The sequence below is a fragment of the Phocoena sinus genome, chromosome 12, assembly GCF_008692025.1.
Source record: "Phocoena sinus isolate mPhoSin1 chromosome 12, mPhoSin1.pri, whole genome shotgun sequence".
NCBI classification, from domain to species: domain Eukaryota; kingdom Metazoa; phylum Chordata; class Mammalia; order Artiodactyla; family Phocoenidae; genus Phocoena; species Phocoena sinus.
This window is the reverse complement of record NC_045774.1, coordinates 29,795,411-29,817,354: the sequence shown is the minus strand read 5'-3', so window position 1 is coordinate 29,817,354 and position 21,944 is coordinate 29,795,411. Positions and strand designations below refer to the sequence as shown.

Genomic DNA, 21,944 nt, shown 5'->3' with positions numbered 1-21,944 from the left:
AGAGTTGGCCTTTTTCCAGTCACCGTCTCTCAGGTCCACCTCCAACACAAAGAATGACATCTTTAAATCTAGAACTTCTTGCCTACCTATCCTCCTGAATTCGGATGTATACTGCAACACCTCAGTGTGCCTTAATATCTACACTTCCCCCTTCCCATCTTAAATGCACTTTAAAATTGTGCTTTTCTTTAAAATGACACTTTTCTGGTTTTGCAGTATTCTCAATCAGTATCTTACTGAGACTATCACATTACATGTTACCATTACCATTTTATGACTTTTAAAAATTAAAAAATTAAAATTAGAAAAAATTTGAGAAAAATCAGAAAAAAATTAGAAAAAAATGTTTGATCTGTGTCTCTGTGTTTGTGTATGCATAAAACAATTTACACTCTAAAATGTCTTGTGTTCTAATAAGGAAAGTAACAGGTTTATTGTAGACCATAATGCAAAGCAGAAATTAAAACCACGCCTACCTGGTTGTAGTAGGGAATGTGTAAAACTGAGCAAAACACTTGCATATGTTGAATGTTCAATAAACTGAATTGGGAACATGTTGTTTCTGCGGATTTGAATACTTATTTTGCACTGAAATTATATTCTCAGAAATTTTTGATGTCACCAAGTATTCCTTGAAACGTGCATTTAATAATTCATATCTGTTTATGCCTATGATGAACACTTTTTATATAAATCTTTTTTAATCTCTCATATTCTTTTAATTTTATTTTAGAACTAGAATATGAAGAGCTAGAAATGTATCGTTGCTATTTTAAAGTGCATTTCATTTATTTGTGAATCTGAACATCGTTTTGCGGTGATTGAGCATTTTTCTGTAGGGGTGTGTGTGCCTTTCTATTTGGATTGTAAGAGCTCTTTGTATGTTAAGGACATTAGCCCATTGAGTTTGATATTTGCGGAGATACTTCTTTTTATATTTTCATGTATCTTTTAATTGTGATTATTTGTGTGTGTGGGGAACTCAAGGGGGTGTTTGGCTTTTTTGTTTTATATTCCATTGCTTTTATTATATAAGTCTTCTCTATCTGGGAATTAAAAATATATATGCCTATTTTTCTTAGATTTTTTTAAAACTTCAGTTTGCCTAGAAAATTTTTAATATATGATATGGAGTAAAGATGAATTGTTTTTTAGTAGTTCACTGACCAGTTGTCCTTCCCACATATTTCTCTAATACCTTCTTTAGCATAATAGTCTTATTTTCATTCTCTTTTAAAAATTGGGCGTGCATTTTATAACATTATAAGTTTTAGAACTGAGTCTGGCGATTAAGACAAATTTTCCTGTAATAGAGAGCTGTCATATTAAAATACACATTATATGTTTTCAATTTTATGTGCCTTAGAAAATGAATGGTTAATGCAGACTTTTAATTTTTAATCTGTCAATTGCTTAATGACAGACCTCTCTCAGCAAAATAGCAGACTAGATGTTTATTACAGCCTGGGTCTCTGAAGCTGTCCTCAGATGTTTTTCCTTATCTGCGGGATGCCTGAGTAGCTGTTTATATATCTCAGTTTTACTGTGATGTGATTTTCAGGATCATTATTTCTATCAGATACGGGGATAATGAATTTTGTTCTTTAAAAATAATGCTTTTACAGATTACCAACTATCATGTAAATCAAAGTTTTGGTAATTTTACAAATAATTTCGAAAGACAACTTTTTCATTTTTCCACTTTGTTTTCATCTTTTTGTTTTAGGTAGTCCATTTTTAATTGAAGGAAGCTGCTTCTACTTGGGAGTGGCAGGAGAAGTAAGAAAACCACATGGAAGACTCCCAGGATTTAAATGAACAATCAGTAAGTCTTAATTCAATCTCAGTTTTGCTGAAAAATGTTGTGGTAAGACTACTCAAAATCATACTAAAAAGAATATATTGTAAAAAGCAAGTTTTTTGTTATTTTTTAGTTGATTTTTAAATCCTCTTTCAAGATCATAAAACAGACCTTTGGAAATGTATACTCTTTCTGATTAATGATATCATGTTTTGAGGTCTCCTTGATTGTCTACTTGTAAAGCCAGCGGTAGAAAGATGAGGGCATTGAAATCATGCCGAGTGTTTTGACAGTCTCAACATCTTTACACACCTCCTTTGTTGGGTTTTATTCCAGATGTGCTTGAATAGTGCATGTGTTGTTGAATGTCAGAAGCATGAAAGGAGAAGCATATTACTAGCATGCTTATTGTTCATTTCAAGGATGGTGACCACAGTCCTGAAGGGATTTCCTTATTTGCTAAGCTCTTTGGAGAGTGAAGAATGCACAAGATTGGTGGCAACCATTTTAAGATTCGGATTTATCAAAGGGAAAGGATTTATATGGCCTTTCCTCCTAACTTATTAGTAGTGTCTCCATGACACTAGTTCTCTAGTGTGTAGAACTGGCGTCAGTGGGAGATCTTCCCCCACAATCCCACAGTTCTGCCAACTGCGGCCCAAGCTGTTCTCCCACAGACAACTAGTGATGTCACAAGTAAGGAGATACGTGTACTTACTACGTGTGTGTTATGCAGACTGATGCTAGTCTCCATTAGCTTGTATAATTATGACTTGAACTTAAAGTCTCATGTTTCCATCAGGCAATAGAGGACAGTGTATTGGTGTATAATAATGTGGTTCTAGAAACGATTTCTATAACAAGTTCAATTTAAAAAGTCAGAATAATGTGTGTTCTGGTGTATACATGCCATTCTAAGTTAATTTAATTTATTTTCTATTAAGTATTTCATTTAGATGAAATGATAATCAAGTTTTTAATTTACAGACAGACATCATGACCATTATCTAATTTCTTTGTATATTATATTATTATTTAATTTCACACGGCATCATTACAGGAAAAATGTAACAAAAAATTACAAAGCCATAAGGTTATTAAAAATCTATCAAATAGTAGAGATATTATTCCTCAGAAATGGCTCGAGTTTTTACAAAAGTAGACAAAAGGCAATTGGTAGGCAGGGGCTTCAAGGTAGTTTTTTAAAAATTCTGGTTATTGAATTATAAGTATTGGTAGTGTAAACTCTAGCAAAAGGGACGATAGTGAGCATGATGATATGTCGCCATGCCATTTTATGTTTTTGGATCCCAGTGGCGTCAGAGGTCTGTGAGTGTGACCATATACGTACCTGAGTGAATGATGACATGATCTTGGTGGCGATGCTTCATGAGAGGACTACTGTCTGTCTGTACTTTGTTCTAACACACTGAGGATTACTTAAAAGTTTGTGTCCATGTGTGCAAGTATGCGTGAGTGTGTGTGTGTGTGTGTCTGTGTTAGGCTGACCAACTGTCCCTGTTTTCCAGAGACCCAGGAATTTCCTGGGACATAGAATTTTCAAAGCTAAAGCAGGTGGAGTCTGTGCAAACAGGGATGGTTGATCCAGTTAATTACCTTAGGGTGTATATATACTTAAGAACAAATTTTTGCTTCAATACAGTTAAAAGAGGTTAAAGAGAATATAGTTTTAGGTTTACCATTAGAGTGAGGTTATTACCCCAGATGCTTCATACCACCTTTTACAAAGTGAAACCCAGCACTTGTAAATCTTATAGAGTTTCCTTCCAGTGATATTTTAGGGCTGTGGAACTCAGTATTTAAAAAAAAATAAGTTCTCAGTGTTGTTAATATTCAGCCAGGTTTGAGAATCAGAAGTCTTGGGTGACCTCAGCTCAAACCCAGCTGCTGAATCGGTGGTGAGAATGGGAGAGATTTTGAGAGAAGGAAAGATTGCTCTGCATTCTCCCTTTCTCTTTTCCTTCACCAACACTGAACTCTCCGTCTGAGGGTTATGATCCCGTCAGAGTCAGACTGACAGCTCCTGATCTGTGGAGTGGTTTGATAGGCCATCAAGAGGGGGCACTTCCGCTTTAAACCACAGGAAACTTGAAGTTTGCATCAAGTGTTCATGGCTTAATTGCTTTGGTTTTTATAAACATCATAAAGCCTTCTTCTTCAGCATTCTTAGACTTATAAGAACATACAGGCCCATCTGTTCATCTTGTCCATGTGCAAAGGGACACTTGAGTCTATTAAGTCCCAAGTCAGAGTTGGGACTTTGCAATGGTCTTCTGACTCCAAGTCCAAAGCTCTCTCCATGCCTTATCGCAATTGAGTTTTCTTATTTGGACTTTCCTCACTATAGAATCAACTCCCATTACATTGAAATGATTCCTGTTTGAATGAAATCTTTAAATCTTCCAGAGTATATTGATTAATGTCTCAAAGTTTTTTGAAAAATGGTACTTAGTGTTTATTAAGATATAGAACAAATAGGGTGAAATTAAAAGAGACCTCATAATAAGATGAAAGGGAATTTACTTAGATCATAGCTATTTTACTTCAAGAAAGAGTTTTTTTTTCTCTAGGCATAGACATAACAATAGGTGCCAGTTTGCGCTCTTAATGCACATCTAGCATTTTCTGTATATTCTCTCCCATCCTTACCGTATCCTTGTAATGTGTTTGTTATGGTCACCATTTTACAGATAAGGAAACTGTGGTTTAGAGACTATTAAGCTCAAACAACTCTTAAGTAGCAGAGATTAGAATTGAACCCACTGTTATCTAGTCCTAAAACCTGTAATGAATGGATTTTGCATGTTACAACGTAAGGTAAGGACTTGAGTTGTGAAATCAGACATCTCTGACACTTAAATACCATTGGGAAATTTCTCAAACTCTTCCTCAACTGTAGAGTGGGGAGGATAATAAAAAGATGTTATAAGAAGGACTCAGCACATGCCTTCCATAGAGTAAAAACTCAATAAATGTTAGCAAATATTACAATAGCCTGATATATTCATATGGTCTTTAATGAGTATGTGTGTTCATTGTTGTATATTCAACTACCTTCTGGCAGCCATCCCTGACTGGAAGCACAGAGGTCTATGGACTCAGCAGATGAAAACTGAACTCACCAGCTCTCCTCTCACAATCTTCCCCTCTTTCTCCTCTATTCCATTACTTCCCATCTCAGTGGATGGCATCATCAGCTACTGAGTACGTTAATTCAGAAAACAGGTAGTCATCCTTTGCTCCTACATCCCCATCTCAAAGTCCTATCCATTCTTAATTTTTAATATCTCTCAAAGTTGTTCTCTTATCTCTATATCCTTATTTTGGATCTTTATCTCTTAACTGTCTTGTTTCTAGAGTGGCCTTCCTAATTTACATACCTAATCCCATCATTATTCTACTTAATATCCTTCCCAGGCCTTTTCTTGCCTTCAAGAGAAAATCCCAAATGTGTATAGTAAAGCACACAGACTTAATTGCTTGTCTGTATCTCTAGTCTTATTTCTGGCTTCTTTCAGTTCCCTGAATCTTGCAGAGTCTGTGGTTTCTATGCATTTGCTAGCACTATAGCCTCTTCCCATACGGACTTCATCCCCACCGGAGAACTTGTAAATCTCGAAGACTCACTGAGGGCTTCACTCCCTCTGAACAAGCCTCTCAGGTTGCCTCCTTCTTCCCCGCGCTGTCAGCCACGCTGGGTTAGGGGCCTCTACAATGTGCTGTTGTACCCTTTGGCATTTACCTCTATCCCAGGGCTTACCCCACAGAGCTGAAATCTTATCTGTTTATTTGCCTCTCTACTAGATTATAAACTACTTAAGAGTAATAGTGGGTCTTGTTCATCTTGTATCGTTACTTCTTAGCACAATTCTTGCTGACATTCAATAAATGTTTTCTTCAAAAGCTTTTACATACTGTTGGTAAGGTATGTTAATGAACAGCCCGACAAATTTTAGAAAGCCAGAATGTTATTCTCAGAATGGATTACTGACTCATGAATTCATGTATCACTTAACATTAAAAACAATTGCATATAACACTAGTTTAACAGCATGTGATCAAAACAAAACTTGGTCCTTAATTTTTTTTTTTTTGCATTATATCTCGATCATTTTTTGCAGTATGGCTTAGAGAATCTAGGAAATTTTAAGAGGTGAGCAATTAAACTAAGATTTAACTTTCATATTTGTCTGAAGTTCTTTATTAGGACTTCATAATTATTTAGTAGCAGTTTGTTATATCCAATTATAGCTTGTTACAGTTTTTAAGGAAATGTTGCTCTTGTTAATAAATATGAATCTAGATTATACAAAACAGTATTTATACTGATAATCAGAAGTTCATTTGATACTCTGAAATATATTACATTCCTTGTATTCAAATAAAGGCTGAGCAATATTTATGTTTTTATAGCTTCTATAGTATCTTTATACACTGAGGTATTTTAAAGTCTTACTTTGGTGGTGCTAAAGAGTCCCACAGATTTTTTCTGGTCTGATTCATTCATATCAAAGTGAGAGGGGGGCTTCCCTGGTGGCGCAGTGGTTGAGAGTCCGCCTGCCGATGCAGGGGGACATGGGTTCGTGCCTGGTCCGGGAGGATCCCACATGCCGCAGAGCGGCTGGGCCCGTGAGCCATGGCCGCTGCGCCTGCATGTCCGGAGCCTGTGCTCCGCAGCGGGAGAGGCCACAACAGTGAGAGGCCCGCGTACCGCAAAAAGAAAAAAAAAAAAAAAAAAAGAAGTGAGAGGGAGTCTGACTTAAATTAATCATCAAGCTAGAAGGTTGAAAACATGTTGTTTGTTAATTTTATGTAGTATATGTTATACAATAAAATATTAGTGGCTACTCATTAGGTAAAATGAGTTACAGTTTATGGTACAGTTGCATTCCCTAATATTAAAACATTAAGGGCCTGAATTTTCCTACATATGCAAAACATTGTTACTGAATCAGTTAATTTATATTACTGATGACATATTTCAACTAATGTTGTCTAAATTAAGTCACATCCATTGGATACATATTTTGCATCATATTTCAGCAGTATTTTTAGAAGTTCATATATATGTAGATATAATAGTATTTATTTTCTTGCATCAAATCTGCTAATTTAATAATACATATTAAAATTCTAGTTAGTTTAATAAATTAATCTCTTTTCTGTCTCTGTTTTTCACCCCTGGAATACCAAATGATTTTAGATTATTCCTCAGCTGTTCGTGCTTAGAGATTCCATATTATCATCTTTGACTACAGCCACTAGCACATCCTTAAAACCTGAGGTGCTCTCTGAGCCATTTAGACAGTTTTCTAGCTGTTGTATGGAATTGAATATGCCATCAAACTTACCATCTAGATGTAGAGCTTCAGAATCACCAACTTCTATCAGTGTTTCAACACTATGTAGAAAAGAATTATTTTTATTAGTTTCAGTTTAAATCACTATTTCATTTCTGATAATGTAGCATTATCAATATCTGGAAATCCTTTTACTCTTCTATTGCCTTTTTCTTGGATAGTCTAATTGATTTTAGATCATGCATACAGTGTATTTTATTCAGATCTAACCGAAATCAGGTTATTGTTTTTGAGGCTACAACTCTAGAAGAACTTGTCCTTTTAACTAGTCAAAAGAACCATATTTATAATATGTATTTTTTATACCAACCAACTGGACAATATACTTCAGAATTCAATGGAATTCTGCTTAAAGCTGAATCAATTTCAGAACTACTGTAACTCCCAATTGCCAATTATGGCTTTGCTTTGCATTTAGATAATAGAGTACCTAAACGGTGAAATTACCAAGTAGATACGTTAAATACATTTTAATTTTTATTAGTCATTGAGACTTGCTCTTTCATTTTAAGCAATTTTCTAACTTTGAATTTCTATATTTTTGCATGAGCTTATGGAGATTCACAGGAAGATTCCATGAATTATTATCTTCTATGACCTTCTAAAATTATAACTTAATTTAGTAAAACTTTTCCACAAATTTTAGAATACACACACATATGTAAAGAGAGAGAGAAGGAAAGCTCCGTATCATACAGAATACGGGTTGTAATTGCATACCATTTGTCAAGATCTAGAGAGTAAATATTAGACTTTTCTTCTGTCAGCTCCGATCAGTTTGTGGCAACTATGTGGAAAAGAACCCTAAAGCTACCTCCTGGCTCATTGGAAGAGTAACATTATCAATAGAGTGCAATCTGCCATGAACTTGGTAGGGAGGAGGGGTGGCACCAAAGCTCATACTTGCTGATCCTGAGCTGGGTAGTTATCCAGCTTTGAGCACTTTGTTTGCATAGTATAGGTGCAAATGAGAGCGATGATATCTTTGGGTACCAGAAGTCTCTTATCTAAATTTACAACTTACATATGGTATATTGACTGTCCAATAATTCTACCTTATGAATTAAAATAAAAGTAACTATTTATGATAGAAATATAATCTGTTTTTTTCATGCTTCGATAATTTTGAGAAGTGGGAAGATTAATGTAACGTAACTTTTGCTATAAGGTATATGCCAAATGGAAAATATTCACTAATGAAAACAGCTTACATTCACTGATAGCTGTCATGCTAAGTGCTTTGTGTGACTCATCTCATTAAACCACACAACAGCCCCAGGTGGCAGGCTCCGTCATAACCCCGACTGAAAGGAGAGCGCGCTGATGCTGAGCTTAGAGATCACATTCAAGGTTGTGACCGCTAGAAAGCTGTGCTGATGGAGTGTGAGCTCGCCAAGTCCTATTCCAGAATCCATGCTGCTGCACACATTATCTTACCTGCTTTCATCAACTTAAATGGTTTTCAGACCCTTCAATACATTTGGTATCTTAAAATATGGATTGAAACTCAACTTAATCTCAACTTATTTAAACAAAGAGCAAAAGTTTTAAATATTGAGGAGAGAAATGTAAGTTATTCCACTACGATTATAAATCAATTGCACAATTGTCATCACTAAATGTTTAGAACAGGGAGTGGTAAGATAGAAGAGTATATGAAAATTGATGATAATTCAACAAACTCAATTAAACAAATAAAAATTTCTCACCCTCTTTCAGGAAATTTGTTAAACTAAGGATTAAAAGATAAATATATTACGGTTTCTGTCCTGCCCAAACTTTTAGTTTAATATATGATTGTAAGATGTTCTAGAGTTATTTTAAAATGAGATTTGGACAGTAGCTACTAATTGATTCAGTGAATGCTTGTGAGGAACTGCTATATTTGAAGCATAGTTTTAGATGGTGGAAATACTTGGTGGACAAAGTAGACAAATACTATTTTCATGGCGCTTATTATATTCTAGTGGGGAGAGATGAACAGGAAACCAGTATTATATACTAGAAAGTAATAGTGCGGCCAGAAAAACCAAATAAAGCAGAGAGGAGGATAGGAAGTTCTGGAGCTAAGATGTACAGGTGGAGCAAGTTGCAGTTTTGGGGGAGTAGTCAGGGGGATCTCACTGAGAAGATGGCATTGTGCAAAGATTTGAAGAAGCCATGTGGATATCTGGGGAAAGTGGATTTTGGTTAGAAGGAACAGCAACTGTGAAAAAAGTGAGATGGCACCATGTCTGATACAGTCAAGGAATAAAAAGGAGGCCAGTGGTGGTGGCAGTGGTGGAGAAATCAAGGCGGAGATAAGGAAGTGATCAGAATGGGAGTGTGGAGGTGAGGAGTACAGGTTGTGTAGAGGTCATTAGGCCATTGTAAGAGCTTGAGCTTTACTCTGAGTGACATGTGAAGCAATTCGAGGGTTTTGAGCTTAGGGATGACATGATAGGACTTAAGTTTTTAAAAGATCATCCTTTCTGCTATGTTGAAAATGGGCCATATGAGGTCAAGAGTAGAAACTGGGCTATTCTAAGTATCCAGGTGTGAAATGGACAAGATAGCAGTAGAAATGGTGAGAAATGGCTGGGTTCAGGATATGGTTTGAATGTAGAGCAAAGATGACTTGCTGATGGATTGGATGTGGATTGTGAGAGAAAGAAGGAAAGACCTTGACTTCCAGGTCTTTGTTCTAAGCAGTGGGAAGGATGGAGTTGGGCATTTACTGAGATGGAATGAGTTAGAAGGAACAGGTTGAGGGTTGGAGATCAGGAGTTCAATTTTAGACATGGCAGCAGAGACACTGCTGTGTTTTCACCAACCCTGTCTCATACTTCTCTTTTCTGGTGCATCCGGGACTACACTTCCTAGCCTCCTTACATTTAGACAGGACGATATAGCTAGGTTAGGGGAAGTGATGTGTGTATTATTTCCAGGCTGAGGCAGTGAGAAGCCTGTGCGTGATTCTTTAGTCTCTATGTTTGCCTAGTGTGGAGAATGAGGAGGGTTGCAGGTAAAGATGGCAGAGCTCCAAGATGGAGGAAGATTGAATTGGTAAGGCCCTGAATGGAGGACAGCTTCCCAGGAGAGTATTAAGCAGCTGAGTTAATAGGGTCATAATAAGTTTTACCTGATATTTGAAAAATGAGTAGAAATGTTGAGGGAGTCAGTTAGTTGTAACCATATGGAACCCAGGAGAGAAGGTTGGACTTGAAATAAATTTGGGAGGCTCCAGGGTGTTGATGGTATTTAAAGAACTATTATTGGTTGAGATCACCAAGAGATGAAGTCTAGATAGAGACAAATTGAAAGGACTGAGCTTTGGGGCATTCAAATTTAGACGTTAAAGAGATGACAGTTTACATAAGACAGCGTCTTTGTGCTACTACCATAACACCTGTAAGCACTGAGGTATGCCGCAGCTAGTATACGTTGCCAAAGTCAGTGAATTCTCCTTTGATGTGCTTTCTTTCAAATTTCCTAAGGATCATATATTATGCCTGAGTTACTGGTTACTGGATTTACCCCTCTCGGGAGAAAAAGCCAGCATACAGCCGAATAGGTATTCAAACATCATTCACTTCTTTGCATTTTCTGTCCAAGAAACAAAAACCCATAAATATTTAGAAGAAAATAGTCAACAAGTATTACATTCCTATTGCTGTGTTTGTAGATATGATGTTTCTTTTTTGTTTGTTTGTTTTTGTTTTTGCGGTATGCGGGCCTCTCACTGTTGTGGCCTCTCCTGTTGCGGAGCACAGGCTCCGGACGCGCAGGCTCAGTGGCCATGACTCATGGGCCCAGCCGCTCCGTGGCATGTGGAATCTTCCCGGACCGGGGCACGAACCTGTGTCCCCTGCATTGGCAGGCGGACTCTCAACCACTGCACCACCACGGAAGCCCTAGATATGATGTTTCTATGCATCCCAGCTTAGCAAAGAATTGATCTACATCAGGGATACTCAGCTTCAGCATTACTGACGTTCGGGTGGGGTAATTCTTTGTAGTGGGGGCTATCCTGTGCATTGGACGATGTTTAGAGGCATTTTGGTATCTACCCACGAGATGTCAGTAGCACCTTCTTCCCCCCCTCCCCCACTCTCTTTCTCTAGTGACAGTCAATGAAAAATGTCCCTAGCCGTGGACAGATGTCTTCTGGGGGGAGGCAAGCATCACTGATCTATATTATGTCTACTTTCAATGAGTTATTTGTTTATATATTTATTCTCTGCGAAATGTTTGAGGAAGTTTACCTGAACATTAATATAATATGCTATATTAAATTATTGAGGGAACTGGGATGAAAAGACAAACACATGATAATACAGAACTTAAGCAAAACAACATTGCCAAGTTAACAGTATAGAATAATAAGTACTATGCTATCAGCAGGGAAAGTCTGTTCAACAAAGGTCAAGAAAGGAATTCTAGATAGGCTAGGTCATATGTTAACTTGATCTTGAAAGAAAAGATGGAACTGTATGGACACAATAGGACCTATCCTGGCCTGGTGAATAGCAGGAATGAAAGCTCAGAAGTGCAACGTATAAGGCAGTAAAGCCTGCCCAGGAACTGTAGATGGATTAGAATGGCTGAATGAGAAGCTTTATGGGGATGAAGATGTAGAGTGGTGGGAACTCTGGCTGAGAAGTCCTGAGAGCAGACTGAAAGGGTCTTTGAAGCCAAGTTTCGGTATTTATGTAGTGCCGGGTTACCAGCGTGACGCTTGTCATGACATGAAGTGTAGAGATGTATAAGATGCTGCTCTATCTTTGGACCTTTATCTTGGATGTAATGGAAAGTCCCATAATTTTTGAGCAAGAGAATAGTATTTTAAAAATGTTGTTTTAGGAAAATTAAGCAGATGGTAGGAAGATTAGTGAAGGTGTGCAACTTGGCACAGAGGATGGTTTAGGGGCCCTTGAAGCAGTTTATGTGTGAGGTAAAAAGGGCTTAAACCAGGGGCAGGAAACTTTTTTTGGCAAAAGTCAAGACAGTAAATAAGTCTGGCTTTTGCCGTGTAGTCTCTGTACAACTCCTCACCTCTGCTGGTGGAGTGTGAGAGCAGCCATAGGTAAGGCATACGTGAATGGGCATGGCTGTGTTCTAATAAAACTTTTTTTTACATAAACAGGTGGCAGGCTGTGGACCATACGTGGCCAACTCCTGGCCTAAATGTGTGACAGTGGAAAGAAAGCTAGGAAAGAATCAATGTAAAGAACTTGAAGCTTTACTGAACTTGGGTAACTAACCAACAGGGTTAATGGGAGGAAGGTGCGTGGTACATATGGAGAAGGAAAAGGCAAGGATTATCCTGGAGTTTCAAGCTTAGGGGATACCAGTAAGAGTTCAGGACCACGTGTCAGTGACTTAGGTAATCAGAGAGATGTGTTTGAGTTTAGAACTTTGGCGAACACGTCAGACTAGCAACTGGTAAAGCTCTGTGGTGCCGTGGAGGAGATGTCTAGGCTGGTCACGTAGAGCAGAACAGTATTTTTTAAGGTGCTGTATATAAGGGGAAATTATAGCTGGCAAAAGGGCAGGAGGATGAGAATACACTTAGGAGAATACCATGTTTATGAAGTGGAAGGAGGAAGATGGATCAGGAGAGACTGAGATAGGGAAAAGAAAGGAAGGTCAGGGTAATACTGTCTTCAGAGCCAGTGTCCAAGAATAACTTTCAGGAGGAATTGGTCATCACTTTCTGACATTTCAAGAGGGCAAGCAGAATGGGGGCTGAGAAGAAGGCTATTTAATTTGTTGATTAGAAGGCCATTGGTGGCCCCTCGGGACACAGTCCTTTTAGAGTTCAACACAGAGGTTGAACACAGAAAAGATGTAGAGACATCTCAGAGGTTGAACACAGAAGAGATGATGAGGAAGTAAGAGCAAGTTTGTATGTTGAAAGAAGAGAAGCAGATGAGTGATTGAAGGGAACACCTTTTTCAAACAAGGGGAAGCTTGTGTGTGGTTGGTGACGGGGGGAAAAGGACTCCGTGGAGAATTGACTCAAGTTGTCATAGAGGGAGGAAGGGTCAGCAGAGGTCAGAATGGAGAAGATAACGGTGAGATGAAGGAGGGATCCACCCTCTGACTGAAAATGTTAGAGAATGGCCGTGTCCTTGGATATTCTGAGGTGCTCTCCCTGGATGACATTCTTTTTTATTTAGTTCCATAGGAGGGAAGTGCAAGATCAGGAAGTGAATGGAAGCATGGTAGGATTAGATGCTTAGGTAGTATAATTAGTATTAAATGCTTAAGAAGATCAGCAATAGGCATTATTTTAAGATATGGAAGGAGCTCTCCTAGAACTCAGTATTGTGAGACATTTTCAGTTTTCTTTTAGCAAAGTAGGTCGCACTGATTAGGACTTAAGGCTGTGTGTTAGCATGAAAAGTTTATTTATTTATTGCATCAAAACCATTAGGAAGAGACGAGAAAAATAAACACTTTTGTGGTCAATGAAAATGCCTCTCATCTTTGGAAGAAACTGCTTTCTCTGTTTTCTTTGGATATCAGTACATCTAACAAAAAGAAGAGCCTATTTCTTTAGATGGGATTGTGGCAAATTAGATAATAGAGTCGGACTGAGAAAGTACTTGCCTCAAAGTACGTGGAATACTATTATTTCATATCTTCTTGGGTAGAGGACTGATTTCTCTGCTCGGACTTCTTTAGGATGCAAATACCCTTGTTAGTGTTCACATGGGAAGAAGTTCATGTTAAATCTCTTGGCAGGAGCCAGCATGGCAGGGTGGAGAAAGGTCTGCCAAAAAAGTAAAAGAGAGTTCAAAAAGAAGGGGCAGACATTGCCTACTTCCTTTAACTTTTACTGTTTTCCCCAAACTGCTGTGGACGACACCTGTGGACAGTGGATTATGCCTAGATTGTGAGCCCCAGATGCTCACAGCTAACATTTATGCAGTCCTCACTTGGGCTTTCTGAATGCTTTGTGTATATCAGCTCATTTAATTCTCACGACAGCTTGATGAGGTGGGCACTATTATTATCCCCCAGTTTATAGATGAGGGGGCCACCCAGCTAGTGGGTGAGGGAGCAGTATTTTAACCGAGGCAGTCTGGCTCCAATATTAACTGCTAGGCGAGTCCCCTGGGAAAATGCCAATATTAACTGCTAGGCGAGTCCCCGGGGAAAATGCGCTCTTGATTTTTCAGTCCTCCACCCTGACTTGTGTTTTCAACCGCAGCGGCAGCAACGACACTGAAATGTTTTGAGTGTTCATACTGAAGGAGAAAAAACTTTGATCTGTGTCCATTTCTTTTATATTAACATTTTCTGTAATTCGCAGGTCACACCAGAGATGATGTGAAAGGGGCAGAGGGAAGACTATAAAATAGATGGTTCTTTTTCAGTCTACTGATTAAAAAATGGGCGTAGGTGGAATTTGGAGTCTGCTGTTTTTTCTATGCCAGGGTCTTTAGGAAGATTCAAAAGCACACTCATGTTTCCTTTATATTAAATGTCTCGCCTAATTTATCTCCTTTTCCTATAGCCATGCTTGATACTGAGGGCTTGTTTTAGAGGTGGTAGGGAACTTTAGAGATTGCTCTTTCCAAACCCTTTATTTTATAGATGCAAAAATGGAGGCCGGGAGGGCTTAAGCACCTTATCGGCCTAAGTTCATTGCAACAGCACTGTGGTTTTTTTTCTTTGTTTTTTTTTGCTTCGTTCTTAATGTTTAAACCCTTTTATAAAAAAATTTTGTTTATTTATTTTTTATACAGCAGGTTCTTATTAGTCATCAATTTTATACACATCAGTGTATACATATCAATCCCAATCACCCAATTCATCACACCCCCACCCCCACCTCCACTTTCCCCCCTTGGTGTCCATACATTTGTTCTCTACATCTGTGTCTCTACTTCTGCCTTTCAAACCAGTTCATCTGTACCATTTTTCTAGATTCAACATATATGCGTTAATATGCAATATTTGTTTTTCTCTTTCTGACTTACTTCACTCTGTATGACAGTCTCTCTAGGTCCATCCACATCTCTACAAATGACCCAATTCCGTTCCCTTATATGGCTGAGTAATATTCCATTGTACATATGTACCACATCTTCTTTATCCATTCATCTGTCAATGGGCATTTAGGTTGCTTCCATGGCCTGGATATTGTAAATAGTGCTACAATGAACATTGGGGTGCATGTGTCTTTTTGGATTATGGTTTTTCTCTGGGTATATGCCCAGTAATGGGATTGCTGGGTCATATGGTAATTCTATTCTTAGTTTTTTTTTTTTTTGCGATACGCGGCCTCTCCCTGCCGTGGCCTCTCCCATCGCGGAGCACAGGCTCCGGACGCGCAGGCTCAGCGGCCACGGCTCACAGGCCCAGCCGCTCCCGCGGGATCCCCCCGGACCGGGGCACGAACCCGCGTCCCCTGCATCGGCAGGCGGACTCTCAACCACTGTGCCACCAGGGAAGCCCCCTATTCTTAGTTTTTTAAGGAATCTCCGTACTGTTCTCCGTAGTGGCTGTATCAATTCAGCACTGTGTTTTGAAACAAGATTTTTTTATTCGTTTCAACCTCAGCACTAAAATTTGAATACTTTTGTATACAGATTTTTAACAGCTAGAAATTAAAATTAACACCCTGAAAACTGCCTTGAATTACTGCTTTATTTAGAGGTTGATAAAATAATTGCATTTGAGCTTATACTGAAGTTGTTGGTAGCTCAGGGTCATTTAAGAACTCTCCAGCAAAGGTGTGAAACACTTTATTTTACATGTTTGTTTTCCTCCCGGTTATTATTTACTGCTCAATCAGCATTAACAGAAGAAAAATAATTTGGCTGCTAAGTTACTCTAGGATAGGATTTCAAAGGACCTTATTAAAGAGAGATGTAATTTCATCCTCTGGGCCTTTTATATAACAGAGTGCATAATTGGGTTACTTCATTTTGACCCGGAATTAAACAATAGATTAAAGTCTTGCACAGGAAGTTAAAATATTTATTCAACAAAGATTTAAAAGTATATTATGGTTGTATTTAGGATGTCTTTATACCTTAAAGCTTTATACCTTTATTTTAGCTAACTTTTGTCTGAATAGCCCTTGACTCAAAGTTTTCTGTTTATTTTACAAATCTTATAACATGTAGGTATTTGATAACTACTATGTATAATCAGTGATTTTATGCATAACTTTGACAAATTGATATACATTGTATGCTTTTGTGTATTGTTTAACTACATATGGCCACAGTTTAGTTATGGTGCTCAGATATGAAAAGTATAGAGTAGATGTCACAGATCATAACAATGCTTCAAATATTAATATTAAGGGAAGTAAGTCTGGAAGTCCGTAAGTTTAATTTTTTTTTTTAAAGGGCTTCAAATGCTTGGCTTTTTATTTATTTACTTATCTATTTTTGGCTGTGTTGGGTCTTCATTTCTGTGTGAGGGCTTTCTCTAGTTGTGGCAAGCGGGGGCCACTCTTCGTCGCGGTGCGCGGGCCTCTCACTATCGCGGCCTCTCTTGTTGCGGAGCACGGGCTCCAGACGCGCAGGCTCAGTAGTTGTGGCTCACGGGCCTAGTTGCTCCATGGCATGTGGAATCTTCCCAGACCAGGGCTCGAACCCGTGTCCCCTGCATTAGCGGGCAGATTCTCAACCACTGCGCCACCAGGAAAGCCCCTGGGAGTCCGTAAGTTTAAAGTAAAAAGCCTTTATGACTTCAGTTTTGAGAGCACTTTCATAAGATGAAAGGGACGATGTCAGGGCACTACTAACTGGAGCTGTCTAGCAGTGCAGGTATCCTTCAATGAGACTCTTGTAAAGGTAGTTACCTCTGCTCACTCACCCTGGACTGAGGGCTCCCCTTCTTCAGTCCTCTGTGATTTGCATAATAACATCCGTAATGATTCCTGTTGGCTTGATTGTTTCCATCCTCACTGTGAGATTGTGGACTTCTTATTTTTTTTCTTCCATGAAGCAAGGTTTTTATAGGCTGGGATCCCAGCTAGACTGATGCTTTTTTCCCTCATTTTGTTTGTTTAACACCTTGGATTTTGAAAGTCATTCAAAATTAAAGGACTTGCATATTATCTTAGGAAAATAATTTGTGATTGAAACTCTGTGAAAAATCCTAAGAGGTGTTTAAACGTTTGTTCAGTAACTTGTTATCAATGGTTGGATAAGATGTCTTTCTGGAGTGCTTGTCTGCTAAACATCTATATGGTATTTTCTGTAATGGTATCTGCTTACTTTTTGGATGATTCCGACACATTCCATTGTGCATAAGTTATTCTGCAGAAGTAAATCAGGAATCATTCATGATAATTTCAGGTTACACATAATTATTTTAGAATGTTAAGTGAATTTGCCAAACTTCAAGGGAGTACATTTTACACCGAGCGTTTCTGGTTTAGTAGGTTTAATATTTTAATGCTAGACTAATTTTTCCCCCTTAGTTTATTTTATTGTTTCTTGCACTGTCATTGGAATTGTATGTACATTATGTCCATTCTTGAGCCCTTAACGTTAAGCTTGAGATGTAAGGCAGTTAACTGAAGGTCTTCAGGATATTGGTGTTTGTTACATGAAGATGGATTGAATGTTGATGTTGGGCTCTTAAGCCGGAAGTTGCTTTGCTGTTAGATTCTATTAGATTGAGTGTATCAACTTTTATACAAGAAATTGGGAGGAAAATTGTGCTCCCAGTGTCTGATTTTCTCTGTCTTTGGGACACGTAACAAATTTAGGAATTGATAGAAAAGGAAAATTTTTGTGCTGTTAAAGCTTTTTTCAGACTTTATAATGTTATTAAATAATATACTTTGACATCTGGATGTTTATGAAAAAGCTCCTAGAAAGTTAATGATGCCTATTTAATTAGCTTTTTCCTTTTTCTAAATGTTGCCTCTTTGGCATAATCTTTGCACTTTAAAGCTTGACGAGACAGCAGAGACCAAACAGTCCACCTCTATCATTTCATAGATACAATGAAACTATGGACCAGGGAGATTAAAGAGGTTATCACCCACAGCCAGTGGATGATAGAGGATTCATACCTGGATTTTTGAGTCCCAGGCAGTGTTCTTTACAATCCAAGCATGCTTGGTTTTTTTCATGTCCCAGAGCTTTCACTTAGGACATTTGTTGAAGTTTTGAGTCTAGAGAACTTCCACTGGTGAATTTTGAAGTCACACAGGGTAAAGCTTTACTGATAATTTCAGACTGATTTGAATCCCTACCATATTCAATTCCCAGTGTTCTGTAACACATTGAAAACCCTTATCCAGGATTTCTTATCCTCAATAGAATAAATCTGAGGCTTCTCACACTGAACCCAACCGCAGTGCTCTACTGCACAGAGAATGTGAACTAATTTTAATTGTTTCTGAAGAAAATGACATTGGTAAAAATGAAATGATCATAAGAAATGACTAAAGCGTTACAAAGAAAGTTACTATTTCATATTCTGTATTGTCCATGTCAAGATCGATTTTATTAGTGTGTTTTGCTTTCTGTTTTTATTTCTTTGAGATTCAGAAATCAATGGTAGCAGCAGGTTTTCAAACCCTGTGTTCTAGTATATTTCACAATTACTAATACCTATGTCATACCCCCTCTCTCTTTTTCTTTCAACTGAGTGTAGGTTATTTAACCCTTATTTTAAAGCATATTGTATTATAAACTACCAGAAGTGCTTTTTTGAAACCATTTATCTATGGGTAAACAGTGAAACATTTATATTCATGCTTTTTCTCTGGAATATAAAGGATAGGAAGTTAAGTATATCGGTAATAGTAAAAGCAGTTCAGGGTTTCTGTTTATATTGTAACTCAACATTGGTAGAAGACTTTTTCACTTGCCTACTAGTCATTTACCTCTTTTCTTCTTTGTTAACAGAATCCTGATTTTTTTGAGGGCCACCCACTGTTCTAGATGTGGAATTGCTTGAAGGCAGATTTATGGCAATCTTAGTCTGCGCTGACGGTGATTGGTCAAGTGCTGGGAGGGTGACCCAAGGGGCTTCTGGGAAAGGTCTTATTTCATCTAAGAAGAGTGTTTCAGGAGGGAGGACTCCTTTCTTTCTTCCCTTCATTGATTACTGCTTTGGAGGCTATTGCTGGAGAATATGATGCCTTAGCCATTCTCTAAGAATGAGGTGATAAGCCTAAAAATGAAAAGCCAAAATGCTAAAGATGGCTAACCAGAAGGACAGAGAGAACTTGCATCCTTGATGAAATTATTGAGCTGTCAAGCCTGGCACATCCTCCTTCCAGACTTCTTGCTTGTGAGATAATTATAGTTTTAAATTGAGATGTTCTGTTAAGACTTATATGTGTGGTTTCAGACCCTGGGGGAAACGAAAGAAAAAACAGAAGTCATAGTCCCTGACCTTAAGGATCACATAATCCTGTGCTTCTTAAAACTGATTTTTGAGATGACAGAAGAATCCTTCAGAAACAAGAGATTGCCTTATGTAATTTGTTATAATTTTTAAACTTTTATTGAGTATAAGTTATATACAACAAACTGCCTGTGTGTTTGTGTATATGTGTGTGTGTATTCCGGATACAAATCCTTTATCAGACATATACTTTCAGATATTTTCTCCCAGTCTGTCATGCATTTTCATGGTCTTAGCTTGTTAATTGCCAAAAAATAAAAAAAGAAAGAAGGAAAACAAACCTTGTGGTAGTTTGACTGACATTGCACTGAATCTACAGATCAGTTGGGGACAATTGACAGCTTAACAATCAGTGTGAGGCCTTTTGCCCATATATTTATGTCTTCTTTAATTGCTCTCAGCAATGTTTTGTAGTTTTCAGTATACAGGTCTTACAGCTTGTCAGATCCATGTCTTAGTCTTTCATATTTTTGGTGCTATTGAAAAAGTTTTTAATTTGAATTTCCAATTGTTCATTCCTTGTATATGGAAATAAGTTGATTTTTGTATATTGATCTTTTATTCTGCAACCTCGCCAAGTAATTATAGTTCTACTGTGTGGGGTTTTCTGTATAGACAATAAAATTGTCTGTGAATAAAGACAGTTTTACCTTACCATTCCTCGGTCTAAATGCCTTTTATTTTTATTGCCTTACTGCAGTGGCTAGAACCTCTAGTACCATGCTGAAGAGCAGTTGAGAGAACAGAGTCCTTATATTTCTTTATATCAAGTTGAGGATGGAGTCTGTAATTGTCCATAGAAAGTCTCAAATGAAACTTCTTGGGAGGCTTATGATTGATTTTGAAAAAAGAATTATTCATGTTTTACATTCTCCTCTGTAATGTATCTTTATATTTTAAAATAGAAAATACATTGTAAAAATGTAGTTAGATTATCTCACTCAAGCACTGTTTCTCTCTCCCAGCCCCATTGTTAAAAGCGACGCTCCAGGAAGATGAGCTATATTCAGTACTATGATTTTGAGTATGGACAAATGTATAATGACATGTAACCATCATTATAGGATTTTATAGAGTATTTTCACTGACCTAGAAATCCTCTGTGCTCTACCTGTTTATCCATTCCCTCCAACCCCTGGCAACCACTGATCTTTTTACTGTTGTCATAGTTTTGTATTTTCCAGAATGTCATATAATTAGAATCATACAGTATGTAGCCTTTTCAGATTGGATTTTTTCACCTAATAATATGCATTTAAGGCTCCTTCATGCCTTTTCATGGCTTGACAGCTCATTTCTTTTTAGTGCTGCATAATAGTTCATTGTCTGGATGTACCACAGTTTATTTACCCATTCACCTACTAAAGGACATCTTGGTTGCTTCCAGGTTTTAGCAATTATGATTAAAGCTGTCATAAAGTGCAGGTTTTTGTGTGGACTTAAGTTTTCAACTCCTTTGGGTAAATATCAAGGGACACGATTGCTGGAATGCATGGTAAGAGCATATTTAGTTTTGTAAGAAACTGCTCAACTGTCTTATAAAGTGGCTGCACTATTTTACCTTTTTCCCCAAAGATGAGTGAGAGAGTTCCTGTTGCTCCGCATCCTAGCCAGCATTTGGTACTGTCAGTGTTACAGATTTTGGCCATTCTAATAGACACGTGGTGGTACCTCGTTGTTTGAATTTCCACTTCTCTGATGACATATGCTTATTTGCCGTTTGTACATCTTCTTTGGTGAGGTATCTATTAAGGTCTTTGGTCCATTTTAAAAACTGGTTGTTTTCTTACTGCTACATCAAAGTTAATATGTGAGTTGTAATATGCTATGCACGTAGAGCTTGTTTGTGATTAATACAGTTTTTTTTTACAAGTTATACAAAATTAATGTTTCAAGTGATATCTGAGTTTCAAAGGATTCTTTAAATGATCATTATATAAATAAGTTCTTCATCTGATTATGTATACAAGTGGTCCCCTGCCATGGTGACAAATCAAATCATTGATTAATGCTAGGACTCTGAACACACCTAGAAAAAATAGATTTGAAGCTGTATTCAAAGAATTTTATTTAGCCTCACCAGGGCAACTGTCTTACTGGTGCAATATTCTAGGACCTTGCACTGAGATCCAGCTTGGTCATTACAGAGAGAGATATAGTAGAAAGGTGTCTCCAAAAATAAAAAATAATGACACATTTATTAAGCACCTACTAATTATAAACCACAGTGATTTATATATGATTAATGTTTCACACATATTAAATTTATGTGTATATATGTAATTTTTATCTTTGCAAAAATTATAATTACAATTTAGGTATTTACAGTCCCTTTTTGAAGATGAGACAATGGAATCTTAGTGAGGTTATGATTTTGCCCAAAT

The 21,944-nt window shown here is 37.6% G+C and overlaps 1 protein-coding gene across 7 annotated transcripts in view; it reads left to right on the top strand.

The window, feature by feature from the left end:
• Window positions 1-21,944, top strand: part of EYA4 (EYA transcriptional coactivator and phosphatase 4) — a 262,387-nt gene that overhangs the window by 27,286 nt on the left and 213,157 nt on the right. For all 7 annotated transcript variants that reach the window (XM_032651137.1, XM_032651136.1, XM_032651135.1 and 4 more), the window contains exon 2: window positions 1,727-1,825. In XM_032651137.1, the coding sequence (XP_032507028.1) occupies window positions 1,793-1,825 (33 nt within the window). In that variant the 5' untranslated portion in view covers window positions 1,727-1,792. The remainder of the gene's footprint in view (window positions 1-1,726; window positions 1,826-21,944) is intronic.